This window comes from Rhea pennata, chromosome 3, assembly GCF_028389875.1.
Source record: "Rhea pennata isolate bPtePen1 chromosome 3, bPtePen1.pri, whole genome shotgun sequence".
In the NCBI taxonomy this organism is placed as follows: Eukaryota; Metazoa; Chordata; class Aves; order Rheiformes; family Rheidae; genus Rhea; species Rhea pennata.
The window spans coordinates 71,237,088-71,256,484 of NC_084665.1; the positions used below are offsets into that span (position 1 = coordinate 71,237,088).

The window sequence follows — 19,397 nt, forward strand, 5'->3', positions numbered from 1 at the left end:
GAAAAATGCCAGTTAAACTCCTTAAATTGAAAAAGGATCTATCCTTCCCACTCCTCTGGCTTCAATCACTATGTAAAACCAAGTACTGTCATCATTATCTCTTCTTCCAGAGCCTGGACATTTTTTTATTTATTTTTTTGAGAAAAGCTACCATAGCTGCTATGCCTGTAGAAGTCTGAAGAATCTGGGCAAGTTTCAGGTGCTCATCTAACAAGAGACAGGCCTCCTATCTGGACAGTGACTAATGAAGCAAGATCCATAAAGCCTCATTACATACAGGCACATCTAAATTTCAGCTGTGTTTGGCAGCAGAACTTTTTAAGTTCAGCTGCAAAAACAGGGGAAGACAGGGAAACGCAAATTTCTTAAGCAATTACTGAGCCCTTTCCACCATCTCCAGCTTCAGCCTCTGTCTTGCACTGTCCTTGCTTTGTCCCAGCTGATCAACTGGATCAGGGAATCCAACCAGCTGAAGAAAGCTTTCCAGCTGCATCTGTTCACATATCTGGTTTACCACCTAACCATAGAAATGTTTGTGCTGGCAATCCATGGGGTGAGGGTTCTGTTCAGGAAACTACATCCTTGGGTACGGTCATATGCAAGGCCCTCACGAGAAATTTCTCAAAACAAGTTCTCTCTTCCCACACGTTACCGTCACCTCAGCTCAGACACGCTGACTGGCTCTGCTCTGTCTCAGCTCCATCTAGATGCTGAAGCAGGTGCTTGGAGCTCCCTGAAGTATTTTACTGAGGAGCAGCCAAAATTATATGTGCAGTTCCTACATCTGTTACTATCAGCATGTTAATACAAAGCTGACTTGATCAGCTTAATGCATGACTGAGTGATGAAGCTTTCTGCTATCCTTAATGCTGTTTCCCAAGTGCTACACATAGAGAGAAAGCATTTAGATTTTATATCTTATTTTTAATAAGATACTGTTTATATTAATATTTATATTTTAATATTTTTACACACCAAAGATCTAACTGACACAATGGTTCAAGCTGAGTATGATTCTGCATGACACATTTCTAAGTATTTATTTGCAAATGTTCTTGCTCTGCAGCATTGTCTAACAATCGTAGCCTCTTTTGCAGTATGTGAAGCCTTTTTGTCTGTGTAAAATACTTGTTATATACAGTATGACCTTTAAACAATGGACTATATGATGTGCTAATCTGTCATGTGCATTTAAGGGTTAGAAAACAGACAAAATTTCCTTCATATCAAATGGACTCAAATACAGTGAAAAGTTAAAGCGGATGAAATTCTGATATCCTGTATAAGCATCACTTACTGCTTTCCATAGCTACACAGTGATAGTTTTGCTGCGATGGTAAGATACGCTCAGAAAAAAATTACATACATCACATGCTTCCTGTCAATGCAAAGACTTACAGAAGACCTAGGTAGGCAGCACAAAAACAGGACAGGTTCTATACTATTTAAGAACAAATTAAAATTTTTTTGCAAAACTTTAAAGCAGCACATTAAAGCTGCAATACGTCAGTTACAAACATTATCACTTTTGCATGAGAACACAGTAATTTCTGACCAAATTTCAAAGCCCAAGATATGAAGAAAGAAAAGCAATATAAAATGCAATTAGTATTCTTTCTCTGATCTGGTGGTCTCCTAGTAGCTCCTAAATTTAAGAAATGGAAAAGTTTTTGATATGATAAGAATATGTAATATTTTTCCTGTTGCCTAAATAACAGAGGAGTTTAAATTCCAGTTTTAAAAGTGATTTAAGCACTTCCAAGCATGCTTTGGTGGAAGTTAACAGGCTCTTCGGCTTCTCTCTCGTTTAGAAAATTTCTGCATAAAGTCTTAGACCTGCAAAAGAAATCTATCACTCCCAACCCTTTGATTTTGTATTAGATAGAATAAAATAATTCATACATAGCGTTCAATGCAGATTAACTAAGGACTTTTAGGAAAAAGGTTTGAACAAATCTTAGAGATTGTAAGAGGACACTCCTGAGAGCTGTAACTTCATAGATTCAGTTCTCTGGGTTAAATACTCTTCAAATACAAATTTTCAAAAAGATTGTAAGATTGTAGAGATCTTTATGTTTACGCTTTCATTAAAAAAAAAAAAGAACAAGAACAAAAAACAAACCCCCCAAACCCCAGAACTCCAAAACTCCTACCCTTCTTCTAGTTGTGCTAATGCTTTTCTTAGAATAGATATTCTACAGAAAGTAGCATTAGGTCTGGCAGAATTAAGTCCCTGTAGGAGTGTCTCCGTGCCCAGATGCTAAATGAAAGGAAATATCCTATCCTGCTAACATTAACGTGCAGCAGGAAAATTCCCACTTGGAAGAACCTGAAGAACAGCATATTTATTGCTACTAAACCAATCTACTCAGAACACTGATTTATGTTCCCGTAATTCCTTAGAAACCAATAAGCACAACAGATAGCTTATTATCTGACTCAGCATCCCCAGTAACTTGTTTTAGAGCTTAGAATTTATGCTTTTCAATAATATATGTTACAGTGGCCTGCTGCTGGGAAGGCACCACACTGTACTCATAATGCCTTAGGCAAAGATGGAGCTGAGTGTTCTACAGCCTGACAGTTTTACCAGTTGCAATACTCAGACATTTAAGACTGAAAATAAACATAAAAAATAAATATAAACCCAAATCAATAGGTCTCGGAAGTTGAAAATTAAAGCTCCTTATTTAAACAAAATGCCAACATAATTTAAAGCAAGAGTAAAACAAATTTTTCTTCCTGACACAAACTCATTTCAGGCTCTATCTTTCTATTACAGCATACATAGAATCACAAGAAATACAGCTTATACCTGTAAATTGACATCAAATGTTTCCAAATACTTTTGTTACTTAGCAGCTGAAATATGGTACAAGAGTATAATCACATGAACTCAAACTAACATTTATTATGATGAGAGGCCCTGATTAAGTGAAGTAAACTAATGGGAACTGTGTACAAGGTTTGGACTTCCTAGTTGCCTTTTCCATCTTCCACCCCTGACAGCACCTTCCAGAAAACTGAATTAGTAAGTACTTTTAAATTTTGAATAGACTTGGCTTCACTCTGCTGTTCTATGTATTTTTCTAGTGTATGTTCTATTTGAACATACATTAAGTATGCAAAAAAAAGTATGTCTCTAAGTACTATTAACCTTATTTTTCTTGAATCTAGGGACTGCAAGACAAACCTCCAAACCTATCCAAATTTGGATTCAGAGCGTGACATCATGGCATGTGTTTAAGGAGTGGGAACACAACAGGGCAATTATGGCAGTCTGTCAGGTTCTTACTCCATTCCTCCTCTGCTTTTTCAAAAGAAAAAAAAACACATCTGCTTTATGCTTCAGCATCAGCGCATGAAATCATCCTACCATGGACACAAAAATGCTCTTTTCATGGAACTTAAAGCAGCAAAAATATTGTCCAGTAAAACACACAAACTACATCTGAAAAAAAACTAGTGGTTTTTTTCAAATGCATTTCTCTCAAAAATTTCATCTTTTATGACTTTCATTTCAGTCAATCAGAACTGAGAGCATATACACACAAACTTTTACACCATCCAAAGGTCAGTTTCCCTTGAAATAGAAAAGATTACACAACTTCCCACACTAACCCTCTGCTTCTCCACCTTCTGAAATGCTGACCTTTGAGGCTAACATTTTCCATTGTCTTAGACAGAACAGTTTACAGGAAAGAGTCTAACTATCATTTTCCTCACCTCCTAGAAAAAGATCTTTCAAAACTGGCAGGTAACACCAACACAAAACATTGCTTGTTGTGACATGACGTTAGCAAAACTGACCTCATAATCAAAATATTCTGAGAACCTGAAGCTACAGGAAGATTAATGGGATTTTCTATTGCTTAATGGAATGTTAGCTACAGACTTGGAAGCCTAAATTAATTGTGCAGCTAACTGATTACATAAATTACAACACCTAGCTAAATTACAACCTCTAGCTATGGCTACACAGTCCCTTTATTCCAAAATAATATGGGCTCCTGCCAAAACAGCTGCCTCCTCCTTGTCACCAGCTCATCCCCTCTCCTGTACCAGCTGAAAACAAGCAACACCAGAACAAACAAATATTGTTTCCACTGGAGCTGATTTTTCATCCAACCTCCAACGTGACACCAGAACATCCACGTGAGCAAAAAGCAAGCTGGCAGGAATGAACTGCCCACAGCAAAGAGGGGGAGCAGGACAAAATCACTATGCTCAAAGCAGTCCAGGTTTAAGGCAGATTGGAGCAATGCATAGCCTCAGCCATGAAGATATCCTCAACTCAAGGGTAAAATTTGATCCAAAAAGATAAAACTCATTGATATAAACTCCACAGGTCTGTTCTATCACAGCATCTTCGCAAGTAGTTTTCTACTAGCTCTAGAGCAACATTTGAGAAACTCTTAGTTAAAAATAAGGGAGTTTAAATAAAAACTACATTGAAAAAACATTTACATTTTGGAAGCTAAGCACTCAGATTAAGATTTTTTTTCATATGACATGTCTCTCTTGACTGAAGTGAACAACTTTATTAGAAACTTCACAAGCTGATAAGGCAGAAGTGTGGCTCAAGCATCAATAATTATTTCTTCATGGCAGGTCAGAGAGCCAACACAAAAATAGGTGAAATCCAGGGCTTGGGAGAGAAAAACAACACAGAAAAAAAAAATCTTGCAGAACAAGGAAATGTATAGTCACTCACGCTAGTGAAACCAGTGTATGTTCCATGTGTACAAGCCAAACCACTAATTTTCAAAACTTTTACCCATTTCCCTTTGCACTTGGGCATACGAGCTTTGACCAAAGTCTTACATTCCCAATTTAGATCATGAAATTGAGAGAAAGGTATTCCCTTACTTAAAGCTGGGTCCATTTGTAACATGAACACTTAGGTAGGAAGCTAAATAGTCACACAACTGTATTGTGCTGTACTAAGTGATACTAATAGGAGATGGAAGGTTTGGATAGCAAGAAGGTTACAGCTTCCCCTTGCTTCCCCTCCTTCTCGCCTAACTAATATGCACTGGCTAACGGTCTGCGCTCAGCACAGCAAGACTTTGATCTTAAAAATGGAAAGCAGCATTAGCAAACTGAACTGCTAGCCTTACATCAGTTTAGATGGCATTAAACAGTTACAGCAAGGAAAACTAATCAAGATAATAAACATTTAAAGAGTTACAAGAGACATTTGTAAGATTTACAGTAGTGTATCAATTGCTGGAGTACTATTAACCACACTTTTTAAATACCTGTTCAAATGTACTCTTGGATTTGAAACAAGTGCTTTGGTGCTACAGTGTACAGGAATGCAAGGGTACTGGCACTGAGTCCTTCTATGCAATGACCTCCTGGGATACTTCTGTGCACACTTTCTCACATATGCCTTAGTTTTTCTTTCAGGGCTGATGCTTCAGTTCAGAATTCCTCTAATGCATTTATTACTTATATTGCTTGCATGCGAATATGCAAGTCTCTCAGTCTCCAATCAGGCCACTCCTACGCTCTCTGCAGAAGGAAATGAGTCCTTACCCCCAAAAGACCTTATAATTAAAGATAAAGGCAAGATGCTATAAAAGAAATCAGGTGAGAATATACAAAAAATATGAGATAATAATGGTCAACAGAAATCTGTGTATGTAAGTACTCACATATATACAATCTCATATAGAAGTCTTTTTTTGAACCTTATCCTAACGGCAAAACTCTTCCCTGTGGTGAGCTTAAAATTAGACACTAAAACTGCATCTATGCTAGTAAACAACACAGGTCCAGGAAGCAGGCTGAAACCCTGGCCTATGAGCATCCTTACTGCCTGTCAGCACATTCCTAATTATAGTTTTGACTGAAGTCAACCAGACGTTCTTCCAGGCAACACCTAGGTGCAGCTCAAAGGACACATTCTGCCATCTTCTGTTCCCAGGAGGACACTTTAGCTCTGTGGATAAGAGACACAACATTTCACCACAGGACCAGAAAACTTCTTCTGGCCTGCTCTATTTAATGCACTAGACAGAGCCTGAAATTCCTTCTCTGCTTATAATTTCCAGGGTAGCAGTGGGAACATTTTAACTACAGCATTTCAATTCATAAGAGAGCGCTGCTGGGCAGACTGACCCACTTTTTGACTAGAAGAACATATACGAATACTCAGAGTTGGCATGCCCATTATACAACAGCTGCACAACCTGTGACAGATATCAATGTGACAGTAACAGCCTCTGACACCTCAAGAGGGGCTGTAGCAGGCTTATTACAACAACTCACCTACCATAGACTGTACATCCTGTCTATATCTGAGGGAACGCTGAGTGGATGGATGAAGGAGAATGGCTGCAGGCAGAGGGAGCTTTACATGCAATTTGGAGTTTCTCCAATTCTGTGTAATGGGCCAAAAATCCACAACAGGAAGTCCAACAGACTTTGTGGCTGCTTGCATGTAATTCATACCTTGTGCAGATGTACATAAGAACCTCACAAGTCAGGGTTAGCTCCACCAAGGTTGCAACTCCTCTAGCTACACAGCCGTCTACCTTTTAATCTCTATACATAAAGGCTGAATTTTATGCTGTAATTAGGGCTATCTAAACAATCATCTAAATTCCTATTGTGGAAAACTGGTTTGTCAAGGGAAGGCCAGCTCAGTAATGAAATTAACTACAACAGAGCTAATAACCGGATGGAAAACTAATACAGACCCTTGAAACAGGAATCAAAATGCATGAAGAAGGGGCTAGATGACTCTCTCTCTGACTGCAGGAAGAACATGATGTTGCAGACAGAACCTGTCTGTAACTCAGATGGATCTCCAGGAGTTCAAAGCTTCTGTCTGTAACCTCTTGCACACTTCATCTTTAATTGAAATCATGATATAAGCCATTCTTATACTAAAAGAAGGGCTGTGAAAAGGGGTTTTCTTGCTCTATTTTAAGTTTTCTGTGCTGTGAGTTATTAGACTACAGTAGCTTTTAACCTAAAGTAAGGGACTGAAGAAATCCAAACCATAGAGACAGACAACAGCTCTATTTTAAGGAAGGAGTAAGCTAAGAGTGTATCTCAGAACACAAAAGCACCCAGAACCCATTTACTCGCAGCTTCAGAGAAAGCTTTTCTTTGCTGGAGTTATGTATATAAAATTATCAGTTATAGTGACAATTCCCCTTCTGCAGTCTCTTCTAATCATGACTGTATTGTCCACACCTCCAAGAAGAAAATACTGTCACTCTTTAATTTCAAATGGGCAAGTGGCACAATTTTGTTTTTCCACAAAAAAAGTTCAACTATTTGAATTATTAGAAATGAATTAACTAGTTAATCAATGATTCATACTACAGATTCTTAATAACAGCTTACATTAGGTCTCAGAAACAGAAGAAAGCCCCCTTAATGCCCACCAAATGCTGACCTACTTTTGTTGTGCTACCTAATCCATAGCTCTGGCAAGCATGCTCACTTTGTATTTGTTCTCCAATTTGGCAGGGGTAGGAATGTGGCCTCTCCTCCGGAAGGTAGTAAAGTGCTTGCACTGAGGGCATGGCTTGGTGCTGGAGTCAATGCGGCTGAGTTCCAGGAAATATTTATACTTGATGATATCGTCATGGGGCAGATTATAGAGGACAGTTGTTTCATCCAGGTGTTCGCTACACTCTGTGATCGGGCATTTTATATCTGCTTGTCCCAGCTGCACCTGCATATAAAAAATAAAATTAAATTAAATTAAAAAAACAAAGCACAGAAGAGCTGTATGACCCTTTGCTTGAAAAAGGTAACATGCTGCAAGTACTGCAGAAGCAGGCATTTATGAATTTTGCAAGAAAATCCATTTAGTTTTGAAGTACACTAGCAATTCACCAACTACCAAGTATACCTTCTTAAAACTACTTTGATTTACTCCAAGCACACTCTAGTTTTTCTAGAGGATATTTTCATATCCAAACAGAAAAGCTAATTACCTTTATGACAACAGGAATTATTAAAAGTGTAGTCTCATCATATGCATGACTGTGGCATAGTCCATGTAACCAAAACATGAGCTCTAACTAGTAACACCCATTCAGTACTCCATGCTTTGGGTGTAATAGTTGCCTCTCCACTACCCTGGCTCATGTGGGTTGTGAAAAGGCAGATAATGGAAACACTCACGTACTGTTTCGCTACAAAACAAGCTGGGAATCACAGTCTGGAGAACTGAAGTAAATTTGGGATCATCAGAGTCTACCAGCAATGACTCGGTGCTTGTCCTGACTGGTTCCTGCCAACCACGCTCAGTATCTCTGCAGTCTGAGTTCCAAGAAGCTCATTACATGCCATACTGCATGAGCAGAAAATGTCATTTGAGCCTGGGGCTGACCAAACCAAAAAGTTTTCCCAGAACTCAGAGTGCGGGAGAGTTAAACACACACACACACACACACACACACACACACACACACAAAAACAATAAAAAACCCATGCTCCTTTCTCCCCAAAGAGAAACCACACACACTCACAGAAGCAAGCTGAAGTCTAACAGGGCAGAAACTACTGTTGATCTAATGAATCTTGATTGTCCTAAGATGACCCATATGGTCAGATATCTGCAACTTGTTTCTAGAGCTCCTGGTTTTGAGAGCACAGTGTTGGACCCAGGTCTGCATGCTTCATGCTTGGCAGGCTTTATTACCTTGGACTCCATGCCAAAACAGCAGATCCCAGCTGGTCTGGGAGCGGTATGGTTGTGTATATTAGGCACTGAGCCCATGTTAATAAATCCTGATGGATCCAAAGACAGTCTGCAAAGACCCAACTTGAGTATGTTTGCATCTACCACAAGTAATCTTAGATCACGTGAATGAGAGCTGACCGCACAAGCAGAGCTGACCACTGACCAGTTCCTTCTTTACTGAATATCTCCATGCAAAGAAGAAAGGGTTTGATGAGGAAAGGACATCCATCTCTAAGGATCACTGTTGCAAAGTTGAAGAGCTGGATTTCCTTAGTATTTTTAACATGCTACATCACAAGAATATAAAAAAGACTATATTAAATATAATAGGATATAATAGGAATACTTCAAATTTGGATGCAGATCTCAATAACGCATAGTGGTATCAAAAGACATGCCTTAAAACAGAGATGTTACTAATGCACCATTTAAGCTAAGAAAGGAAAAAAAAACAAAACAAAAACCCCACAACCACAGCCCTGCCGCAGCAACAGAGTTATTGTAAAGGGAAACTAGCAAAGCCGTATGGCTTTAATTGAATGAGCATTAATTTAGTCAGGAGTTAGAGGATTAGAGAAGTCATAACAAAATGATATAAAACCCAAGGTTTGCACTGACTTCAAAGAAAACCCACTGCACTACTTTTTGTTCTTCTGCAATAAAAGAACACCACTTGTTCTTTAGCAATGTAGCTAATGCACAGCAGATCAAAGAGATTAAGTGTCTGTCAAAGACGGAAAGGCAGGGTGAGGATGCTGGCAGCACCTCAGACCAAAGAACAGCAGAGAAGAGCTCAACTGGCAATGCTGCAGTGCCCTGAGCAGCCTCAGCTCAGGGGAGCAGGGAGGTCAGGTCCGCGGTAGGTCTGCCTAGGGCAGAGAGGACAGGCTCATTTCCAAACACATGCATTCTTAGGCAACTTGTCTGAATGCAAACTGCAGCTCAGAAAGCTAAGCAGAGTTCCACCACGTGCCAGCAAGGACAGACCAAAATGTTTGTCTTTTACATGGACCAGCATGGAGCAGGAAGAGCCAGTCCTCAAAGATACTATCACAAAAATAATGCACATACAAAAGAATCTGGGGAATGTACTCATGCTCTGACTGGAGAACACTAATCTACCTGTAGCAACATGTGAAAATTGAGCTCAACTATCTGATATCACTAGAGTGATTCTTCACAAAAATACAGGAAATCACCAGAGTGATCCTTCTCAGAAATTAGAAGAGTTACAATCAGGCCACAAGGAAAACCTAACCTCATGACTCAACATACATCCTTGGTTTGAAGGGTAAGCCTCCATTTGAAAAATTCAATCAACAGTATCACCATGTGATCCTAACAAACCTACTAGGAACTGATTCACAGTCAAAATCTATTACCAAAGTATTTTTATTAGAGCTAGGGGTCCCTGGACAATCCAGTTATGCTGCCAAAAGTCCTAGCAGAAGCACAGAAAGTTTTGCAGGGGCTCAGACCTTTAAGCACTCACATCTTGCATCCCAGCCCTAGTCCTTTTCTGTGCAGTGTTCAGAATTACGTATGTACACAGACTTTCATGAAAATACAGGAAAGCAAGTCTAATCTTCCTTCCTCAGCTGGTGTCTACACACGCCAAGAGTCAATATAATTTCTACAGCAGTCGGCATCACAAAACAGCCAGGAATGTTTATGAGACCTAATAATGTTACTGATAGCTTATTTCAGAATGCTTGGGGTTTGGTTATAATTTATCATCCGATACATGATGAAACCATGCTTAAAAAGCAAAGAACCAACCATCTAGCACTAAGAACTCCGACACTAAAATAGGAAAACAGTTTATAATAGAAATATGAAAAGCTACTGCAGCTTTTCCAATGTTATGATTAGTGTAAGCTTCTATTTAAGGAAGTGAAGGCACAACAATTTTAAAAGTAGTAGTCAAATGAGCCCACCTGTGGGGGTCTACTGACTCTGTTTTATTTTTTAGTATTAGAAAAAATACTAAAAGAGGTAAGCCATTTTGCTAAAAGTGAACTAAGCTACAATGGAATGGCACCTCACATTGAGACGACGCACTGTATCTGGCATTTAAGCTGGTACTTACGAAACAGTGTTTATATGAAATACTAGTCAAGAGTTAGAACAAACCTGCATTTGTAGAATAAAGCAATACAGAATTGAACGCTTTCTATTTTTCATGCCCATATAGAATACGATTAATACATGTGGTTAAGAGTCAAGTGCGGTTTCAGTGTTTATTTTAAAAATACGTTTTACACTTACTTGAAGTAAATCATTTTTATCCTCTGTAACAGTTTTAGCCGTTCAAGTTTGGCAAAGATTGGTTCTTTTCCTATGTTTTTGAATGGGACTGAAGTGAACAGAGCTGTTTTGCTTATTAGCAGCAACTTCAATGGAGCCTTGTCTTACCAAAACAGTCCATCTTTGTTTGCGCACTAGCACTGGCAATTGATGCAAGCACAGCTTTAGAAATAGGCTGCTAGGCTACCTGCTGCTGTAGATCCAGGAGGTGCTGGGGAACAGGGAAGAAAAATCTGTTTTAATCTTGATAAAAGTAACCGGTTTTATTCTCCCCTTGATTTTTTTTCAAAAAACAAATTTTGAAGAGTTTTACCCTGCAATATCAGCTTATCACAATGTCAAAATGCTGAGTTTTAAAAAAGTCTTTGAATTTTAAGATACCGCTGCGCATTAAGAACTTTCAACGTGCTCAACAGCATGGTGTATTTTCACAGCATGAGGAATGACTCCGATATGTCTAAAGGTTGCTGAGCTGCAGCAGAGTGTTAAATGTCAGACACCATTCAGTTATCATATCCAGCTGTGCTTCACTTTCCTCTGGCATCTCTGGAGGTGCTAACACCGCTCACAATTCAAAACATGAAAGCAGGCTCTCAGGACCTTCTTTTATAAAAAAGGGTAACATTTAAACTTACTGGAAAAGCAACAGGTGCTCCCCTCCCAAATTCTTGTCATTTTATTTGAAAAGACTGTTTAGATTGGGGGCTGGGGCAGACTCTAGAGTAGAGCATTTTTTGCCCAAGAACACAGTAATACCAACAGCAGAACAGAGAAACAGATGGCATGGTATTTTAAGTTAGGAAATTAAAGGAAAGCTGAAGGGAAAAAATAAATAAAATCTTTGTTACCTACATAGAAAGTAAAGTTCAGACTACATCAGAAGCACCGATTTATACCTGTCATTTAGCTTGGCCAAAATTGGATAGAAAGTGATCTGTTTAGGGTGTATTTGTGAAGGAAATTATATTCCCTAAAAAAAGTGTTATTCTACTTTAAAATAGAAACACATACAAACTGGCATTTGCTTACTCAAAGTTTACTCCTAGTCCAGAGATGTATATGCTGTTCAGATGAGTAAGTTTTTCTTGCTCTTCACATTTTAATGTTGAAAGGTCAACAGTCTACACCACTGTACAATACTTACATTTCTACCAGTGGGCCAAATTCTGTCCTTGAAAACATCCCTGTGACCAATCAAGGATAACAAAGGTTATTATTCTTCTTCTTTACGCATAAAGACTTTTTTTTTGGGGGGGGGGGGGGGGGGGGTGGGGAGGGGAACAGCACATATGAAAGTAGAGGCCACAGCCTGGCCTGCAAGTTTTACATATTATGGAGGAAGAAACACATGGAAGAAAGTTTCCTTTATTTATAAGCAAAATCCTATTGCCCTGTAGGTCACTGGAAATGTTGCTCATTCTCGTTTTTGCTGGTAAGTTTCAAATTAGTGAAGAATCATTTTTAAGTTTGGGTGGGGAGGGTGCTGTTTTGTTTTCTTAACAACAAACAGCACCTCAGGAAGTAATTCAAGGGCTCACCATGTTTCAGGATTCTACAGTGGTAGGCACTATACAAACGAAACCCAAGTAGACATTGAACAAGTGCAAGGTTGTGGTTCCGTGGCCATTTCTGTGGCTAAAATCCTAATTCAAGCAGTCCATATCCCCTGCCTCATGCTAGATGGCATGCTCCATCTAGCTGTTTTTAAAACAAACAAACAAACAAAATCACAAAACAACCTATGAAACAGATTCTCTTTTTCAGTCTGTCCTCCCCTCTTAACTGCCAAATCCTTAGTGGTCTAAGTCCTCAGTGGTACCAAACAAGTGAGAACACACACACAGAAACAGGGTAAGGGTAGATTATGGGCTACAGTTTTGTTGTATTACAACCAAACAGGAAACCATAGACTAAGTTGCTCATGCGTGACCTCCTCCATCGGACATTTTTACGCGTTCTTGTCTGTACTTCCCAGAATTGTAGAACGGTTGAAGTTAGAAGGGACCTCTGGAGATCATCTAGTCCAGCCCCCCAAACCATATTCCACTGGCTCAGTTTTACTTTCACTTCCCTTTTATTCCTCTCTCTATAGCGCAGAACTGCATTGAAATTACTTTCTGAATCCATCTTTCAGTAAGTAACCCTACTGTCTTCTCCACCACTCACCAGTTGCAACCTCTCTATTGCAGAGCCATTACTTCTCTCCTCAAGAGGAAAGGTCGTATTACCTTTAGGGAGACGTGCAGTGCTTTTATCAAAAGCTCATAGGAAGAGGTCCAAGGGGTGAAGATTCCCTGTATGCCGGAACTAGATTCGTAACTGTTACTGCTTTTGGTTCTAATTGCTATTTTCTGCTGGGGTAGGAAATACCTGAATGACCATCAGAACAACTAGAAAGACTGATCTTTCTCAGTAGTCAATGGAGAACGAGGAACTCTGCTTCAAATGAATTCAGAGAAGAAGGCACATTTAAAAAGCACCTTTAAGTTGCTCCCTTTCTCCCTCCTCAATAACTAAAAGTAGCCCAGGGAAACTAAACGTTAGTTAAGAAAGTTAGCTGGTGTTAGAAAACACCAAAGTGAGACAGGTACTCAAAGACTCCTAATCCAACAAAAACAAAATAAAAATGCAAAAGATTTCTTTATATTTGTGACATCTCCATTTTTAAATACAACATAAAAGGACACTTTCTTTTGAGTAGTAACAGAAGTTCAACCCAAAATTTGTACTCTGATTGCACATATTTGTTCTTCTTCCACATCTACATGATGCACCTGGATACAGCAGTGAGAATTAACTGACTCTTGCTCCATGTGGCATTCAGAAAGAGAAAAGCCACTTGGGCTCAGTGCTGTAGGCATTAGCAGGTGGCTGCGGCTTGCATTACCTGTCACACCGCTGACACAAAGAGAAGACATAAAGGAGCAAAATCTTGGGGCCTTTGAAGAACATTTTATATATCAACCCTCAGAAAAGGACACGCAAGAGCAAGAGGCTGACAGGGAATTATGGCATACATAACTGCAAGCCAAACACCACCAGTACATCAAAGGTCCGACTCCTCTGCTCCAAAAGCATGTCTTCTAAACAGTATACAAAGCATATTTAAATGTAGCATCTGTTCAAATTCTCAAAGCTCATCTAATGTTTATAACTTCAGTTACAAACTGGGATTCAAAGTTCGGTCGTATTCTTCTGAGGAACGCTTTAAAGAGTGCAATTACAAAAAAACCTTATCTTCAGCAGAGCTGCTAGATGATGCAGAAGTAACTAGTGTGCCAGAGAAGGCAGCAGCTGCCTGAGCCAGCTCAAGCAACCCCAGACTTAACTAGCAAAACTGGCCTGCACAGCCAGCAGCAAAACCATAAACCACAGTGTGTATTTCCCATTTAATAACTCTTCCTTTTCTCCACAGTTACAATTACATTCAAAGCTAGTTTAGAAAACAGGGAGGAAAAAAGCTTGTAAGACATTTTTCAAAATATCTTCTAAACTCAAGCAAAACAGTTTCGTTAAAGGCTTCTTAATTTGCTTTATCATTCAACCACATACTGGCATAAAGCCTTTTCCCTTCCTGCTACAGGATCAGGTTCTAGCAGTTCAGCTTGAATATTTAGGACCTATTAGTCCTAATCCTACAGAATTAGAATTTATGGAAAAATGTTTACAGAAAAAACAAATCAACACTAAAATTCTCCTTCGTAAGATATAAACAAATACTGTTATCAACCTGCACGAGATCCCGTCTCTCTGTCATCTCTTCTATTACTTTCTCAAGCACCAAATTGTTTAAAAAGGAAAAAAGGCTTTATCTCACTAATACTACTAAAAAACAGCTACCTGGCAAAAAGTCTTTCTTCTGCCTGCTATCACACCATAAACACAGAGCATGTGATCAGAAAGCATGGCAGTTACATGCCTTTTGACCTGAATTTTTGGCTTCCGCAGTGAGCTGAATCCACAGCGTAGGAAATGTTTAGTCCTGTGTCCAGACAAAAACAGAACTGTTAAACTTGGATGGTTATCTGTTTAGGTGGGACACTTTCTGACAAAGAGGCAAACCAGTTTTTCTAGACTCCAGTAGAGTTATCCTAAGAGATCAACATGCAGAAAACTTTCATCATCTCACCAAGCACTGGAATTTCCAAGATAAAGCAGTCTTTCATCTCTCATTTTAGGATGTGCATGGGGGGCGGGGGGAAATGAGGGGAAAATCCGTGCTGAAAAGCAGAAGTGTAATTTAGAGGTAGAATGTCAGAACCTGGATTGGAGGTATCTAACTCAAATCTAAAGATTTCTCTGCATTCATTAGGGGAAACAAGAAAATACACAAGAATTTTCTCATTTTGCCCAGGTTTGCAAGTTTTATCTCCAGAGGTCACTACCAATCTCAAGCATTTTGATTTTGTGATTACCAGTGCTAACTAAATAGGGAATAGGATATTTTTATAATCCTTAGAAAACATATTCACTTTTAGGTTATCTGTAGATTCAGAGATGCCTATTAAAGAAGAGTGTTGAGGGTGGCAGATTGAACAAGGTTCATCTGGGAGTGGAAAGCAGAGGCAAGTGCATCTGCACCTTGACAGTAGTTGCTCCTTTGTAGGAGCAGGACAGGAAGACCATACCAGAGCAGATGCCAGGAGGGATTACAAAAAAGAAACAAGGAGCAGACCATCTGCATTGCACGATATGCTCAGATAACTCAGCCGTCATGCAGGTGAGCCCTGCTCTTAGCAGGTCTCAGCAGAATTAGGAAAGAGGAATGGCAAAGAAGCTACAGATTCATAAGACAATGGTTTATCAGTATAGTCTTGCTTTAAGGACTTCCAATATTGGGATAAAAATGTCACAGACAAATGTCTCGGAGCACAGAACTAATATAAACCAACCCCGATAGTTGCTATCTGTAAAAGAAATAAGACAAAGTAAAACTGATAGTTTAAATGCAGGCTTAAATTCAGATCACTACAGTCTGTTCTCCTACAGCCAGCATAAACCCTGTAAAAACTGTAAGCTGTGTCCTACTTTGACAACACATACTTCACCATGCAAGCCCAACCTGGGTCATTTCTGCACGTTTCAGGACCTGGTAAGGCGCCGACCGCTGCAGAGCCCTGGCTGACGCCCAGGGAAGAGGCCAGCAACCAGCCCCCACGTGATGGCACGCGGCCACAGCAGCGGGGACCGACCGCTCAGTGCAGGAGTTTTACCAATGGCACGTGAGAGCACGTCTCGCTCCCAGCACGCAGAGAACTCCCAAAGGAAAAGTCACGACATGAGTGTTTACTATAATTTATTTAAGTACTTGTCTTAGAAAAGAATTACAAAACGAAAACAAAATTCTGCTCTCTTTTCCTTTCCAATTAAGAAGATTAAAACAAACTGTTGTCAGTTACTTGAGTAGGTCATTTTATTTATATGCCAATCCTTCACAGCATCTGCACTTAAAAAGTAACACTACTGTTTCCTAATCTCACAGTAGAAAACTGAACTGTTTAACTCTGAACTCCATTGGGTTCAGACTGGATTAACCTAGATTCAGATCAAGTCCAATGGAGTAATACTGTTAACTATTAACAACGATCAGTATCACAACCCGAAAGAAAAAAAAAGAGAAAAGGTGCAGTAAATATGACGTAGAAGTATAACGCGGTAGAGACAGAGAGTACTAGAGTACTGCAGTACTTCTTCAAAAGCTAGCAGAATAACTTTCTGCTGGTCTAGGCAGCATGTTAAACCCCATCGCTGGAAAAATGGATTCTTAGTCACAGCAATATTTTATGCAAAGCATAAATGAAAGTAAAGTTCCCTTTATGAACCTGGCAGCCACGGCAGTGGCAAACCATACTCTATTACTGCAAGTAAACACTGTGCCTAGACCAAACCCCCCCCCTCTTCCAATCCCTTCTCACGCTTTCCTCAAGGAACGAACAAAACGAGCTCCCACAATGGTGTCACAGATCAGTGAAAGCACATGGTCGCAATCCGGACTGAGACAGATCACTTCAGTCTTCGCACAGAGCCAACCAAAATCCATCAACAACAGTGGCAATTTATTCTGTGGCTATTTGTTTGGAGAAAGGGAGATCGACAGCTCATTCTCCATCTGTTTCAGAGGCGAGGTCCAAACCAGAAAGAAAAGGAGGAAAAAGCTCCCAAGTTCTCATTTGCCAACCAGCACTCCTATTTCACAGGAAAAGGACCCAAAACATCATAAATTTGCAAAACCAATTACTGAGCCTGTAATACAGATTAGCCCACATAGCAATTCAGCCAGTAGCATCAACAACAGTTAACCAAACCTCGGGTTCGATCAGCCACAGCCCTTCCTACATTTTGCCTTTGTATCTACAGAAACGTTTTGTGGTGCATAACATAGTTCCAGCTGAAACCGGTATTTAGCAAACAAAAAGAAAAGCTCTTCTAACTGGAGGAAAGGAGGAGAGGAGGAGCGAAATCCTCCTACCTATCTCAATACTCCATTACAAAATATGTTTATAAACCAAAACAAAACAGAGTGCTGCCACAGATGTGGAAAATGACTTAAATATGGTGAGAAAGTCAACGTAAACCTCTCGACTATTCTCTGCCCACTCGGATCATCTACATGCCCTGGTCTGTACTAGGAAAGATGGACATTTTACCATCATTCTTTAATTGTTCTGCTCTCCTTTAGAAAACCAGCTACAACTACTTACTTTGAATATCTTTGCTAGATCTGAGGCTGCATGTGAATTTTCTTGTATGTGTATGGACAGCCAAAATATTTTGATTCTTGGCTATCTGACACCAAAGCAAATTCTGCCCACTTGAGAAATTTAATATAAAAGCAGTGGAGTTGCACAGGTATAAAGGAAGGCAAAATAAAGCCTGGAAAATACTTTCTACCCAGCACATGATTGTCAGGAGCAGTAACAGCATATCTCCTTCCTAAGGTCCTGGCTGGAATTTACAATGTTAAAATACCATCACTTGGCTTTCCTTGCAAACAGCACGACTTAAAGGAATTTGTTTACACAATGAAGAAAGAGCTATAATTTGAAATATATATATTAGTTCTATAATATTTCTATAATAGTTCTATTTCTCTGCCTCCCTGAAAAGAGACCTATGTCATCCTAACTGTACCCATCCACAAGAAAACTGCTTTCGGTGAAACTCCACTCTGTGAAAGCTATTACAAAGTGAAACAAGCTGATGGCTTAAATAGCTGAAGTCATAAACTTCAGAAGTGGATTAGCATGCACCACACGGACGCATTTTCATGGATCAGTATTTCCTGCAAATGGCTGATGCAGGGCACAACTTCCAAACTTCTCTCCACATGTTGTATCTGCATAAATCCCAGGAGATACTGTGCCAACCCTCCAATTTCACTTTGCTTTGTAAAGTTATTTCTCAAAATACATTGTCTATTTTAAACCACATTTTAACACCCTGAATGCAATGACAAATGCGGCCACAAAAGGGAGCAAATACACAAGACCAAGATGTGCAAATAAAACAACCTTCTCCAGGGAGCTGCTACAGGCAACAGCCTAAACAGCAGCTTTGAACAATACCTTGAGTAGCGAAAGTGAAAGAAAATCATGCAAGAGGAATAACATACTACCCACCATTAAACAGTTAAACATAGGTACCTTTACCTAAGACACCTCATTAGAAAATTTTGGCAAAAAAAAAATGCTGTTATATGAGAAGAAAGGACAATTTTGCACCAGAATTGATCTAATTCAGTAGAGAACCGCACAGGTCTAATGTCCAATGACTGCTGAACAGTGTATTTCAATTCCTAAACAGTGTGTTTAACAACCCCAATATGAGTGTTACTTCTCTTGCTGATAAAAGGCCAGCTGGAATTTTGGGGTTGTTACTGTATCGGTTCAGCCTTTCTGAGAGCTAGCCAGAACTGAGTCCCAACCGAAGCTGTCTGACAGTTTTCAGCTGGATTAATGGAGAATCTTTTCCAGATGTTATTTGTTGCAAGCAGCTGCAGTCCCTACAACACTGCATCCAGAAATCATTAGAAACAGAAGGAGAGAAGGAGCTAATAGAGGTTTTAAACCAGAAGAAACAAACCTTAATTGTGCTCAGAACAGTATATTCTACTTACTGCTTTTTCACAAAACCAAGAAAACATGAAGCAAGTTTATTTTAATCAATATAGACAGTTCTATCAGCTGATGGGCTATTAGATTAAAATATCCTTTTTTCACATCAGATTTGCCATAAGAAAGGAGGATTTCTTATTTATTCCAAACTCTGAAACAAGATAATCTTTTTCAAAAAAAATCACTACTTCTCACTCTGTTCTTGTTTATATATTTAAAAAACCCCAAACACCTATAGTAATTTAATATGTCCTAGTCTTTAC

At 39.3% G+C, this 19,397-nt stretch overlaps 1 protein-coding gene across 1 annotated transcript in view; it reads right to left on the reverse strand.

The window, feature by feature from the left end:
* The window catches only part of RNF217 (ring finger protein 217), a 63,030-nt gene that overhangs the window by 20,032 nt on the left and 23,601 nt on the right, over positions 1-19,397 (reverse strand). The window contains exon 2 of the mRNA XM_062572597.1: positions 7,463-7,696. Coding sequence (XP_062428581.1) covers positions 7,463-7,696 — 234 coding nt within the window. The remainder of the gene's footprint in view (positions 1-7,462; positions 7,697-19,397) is intronic.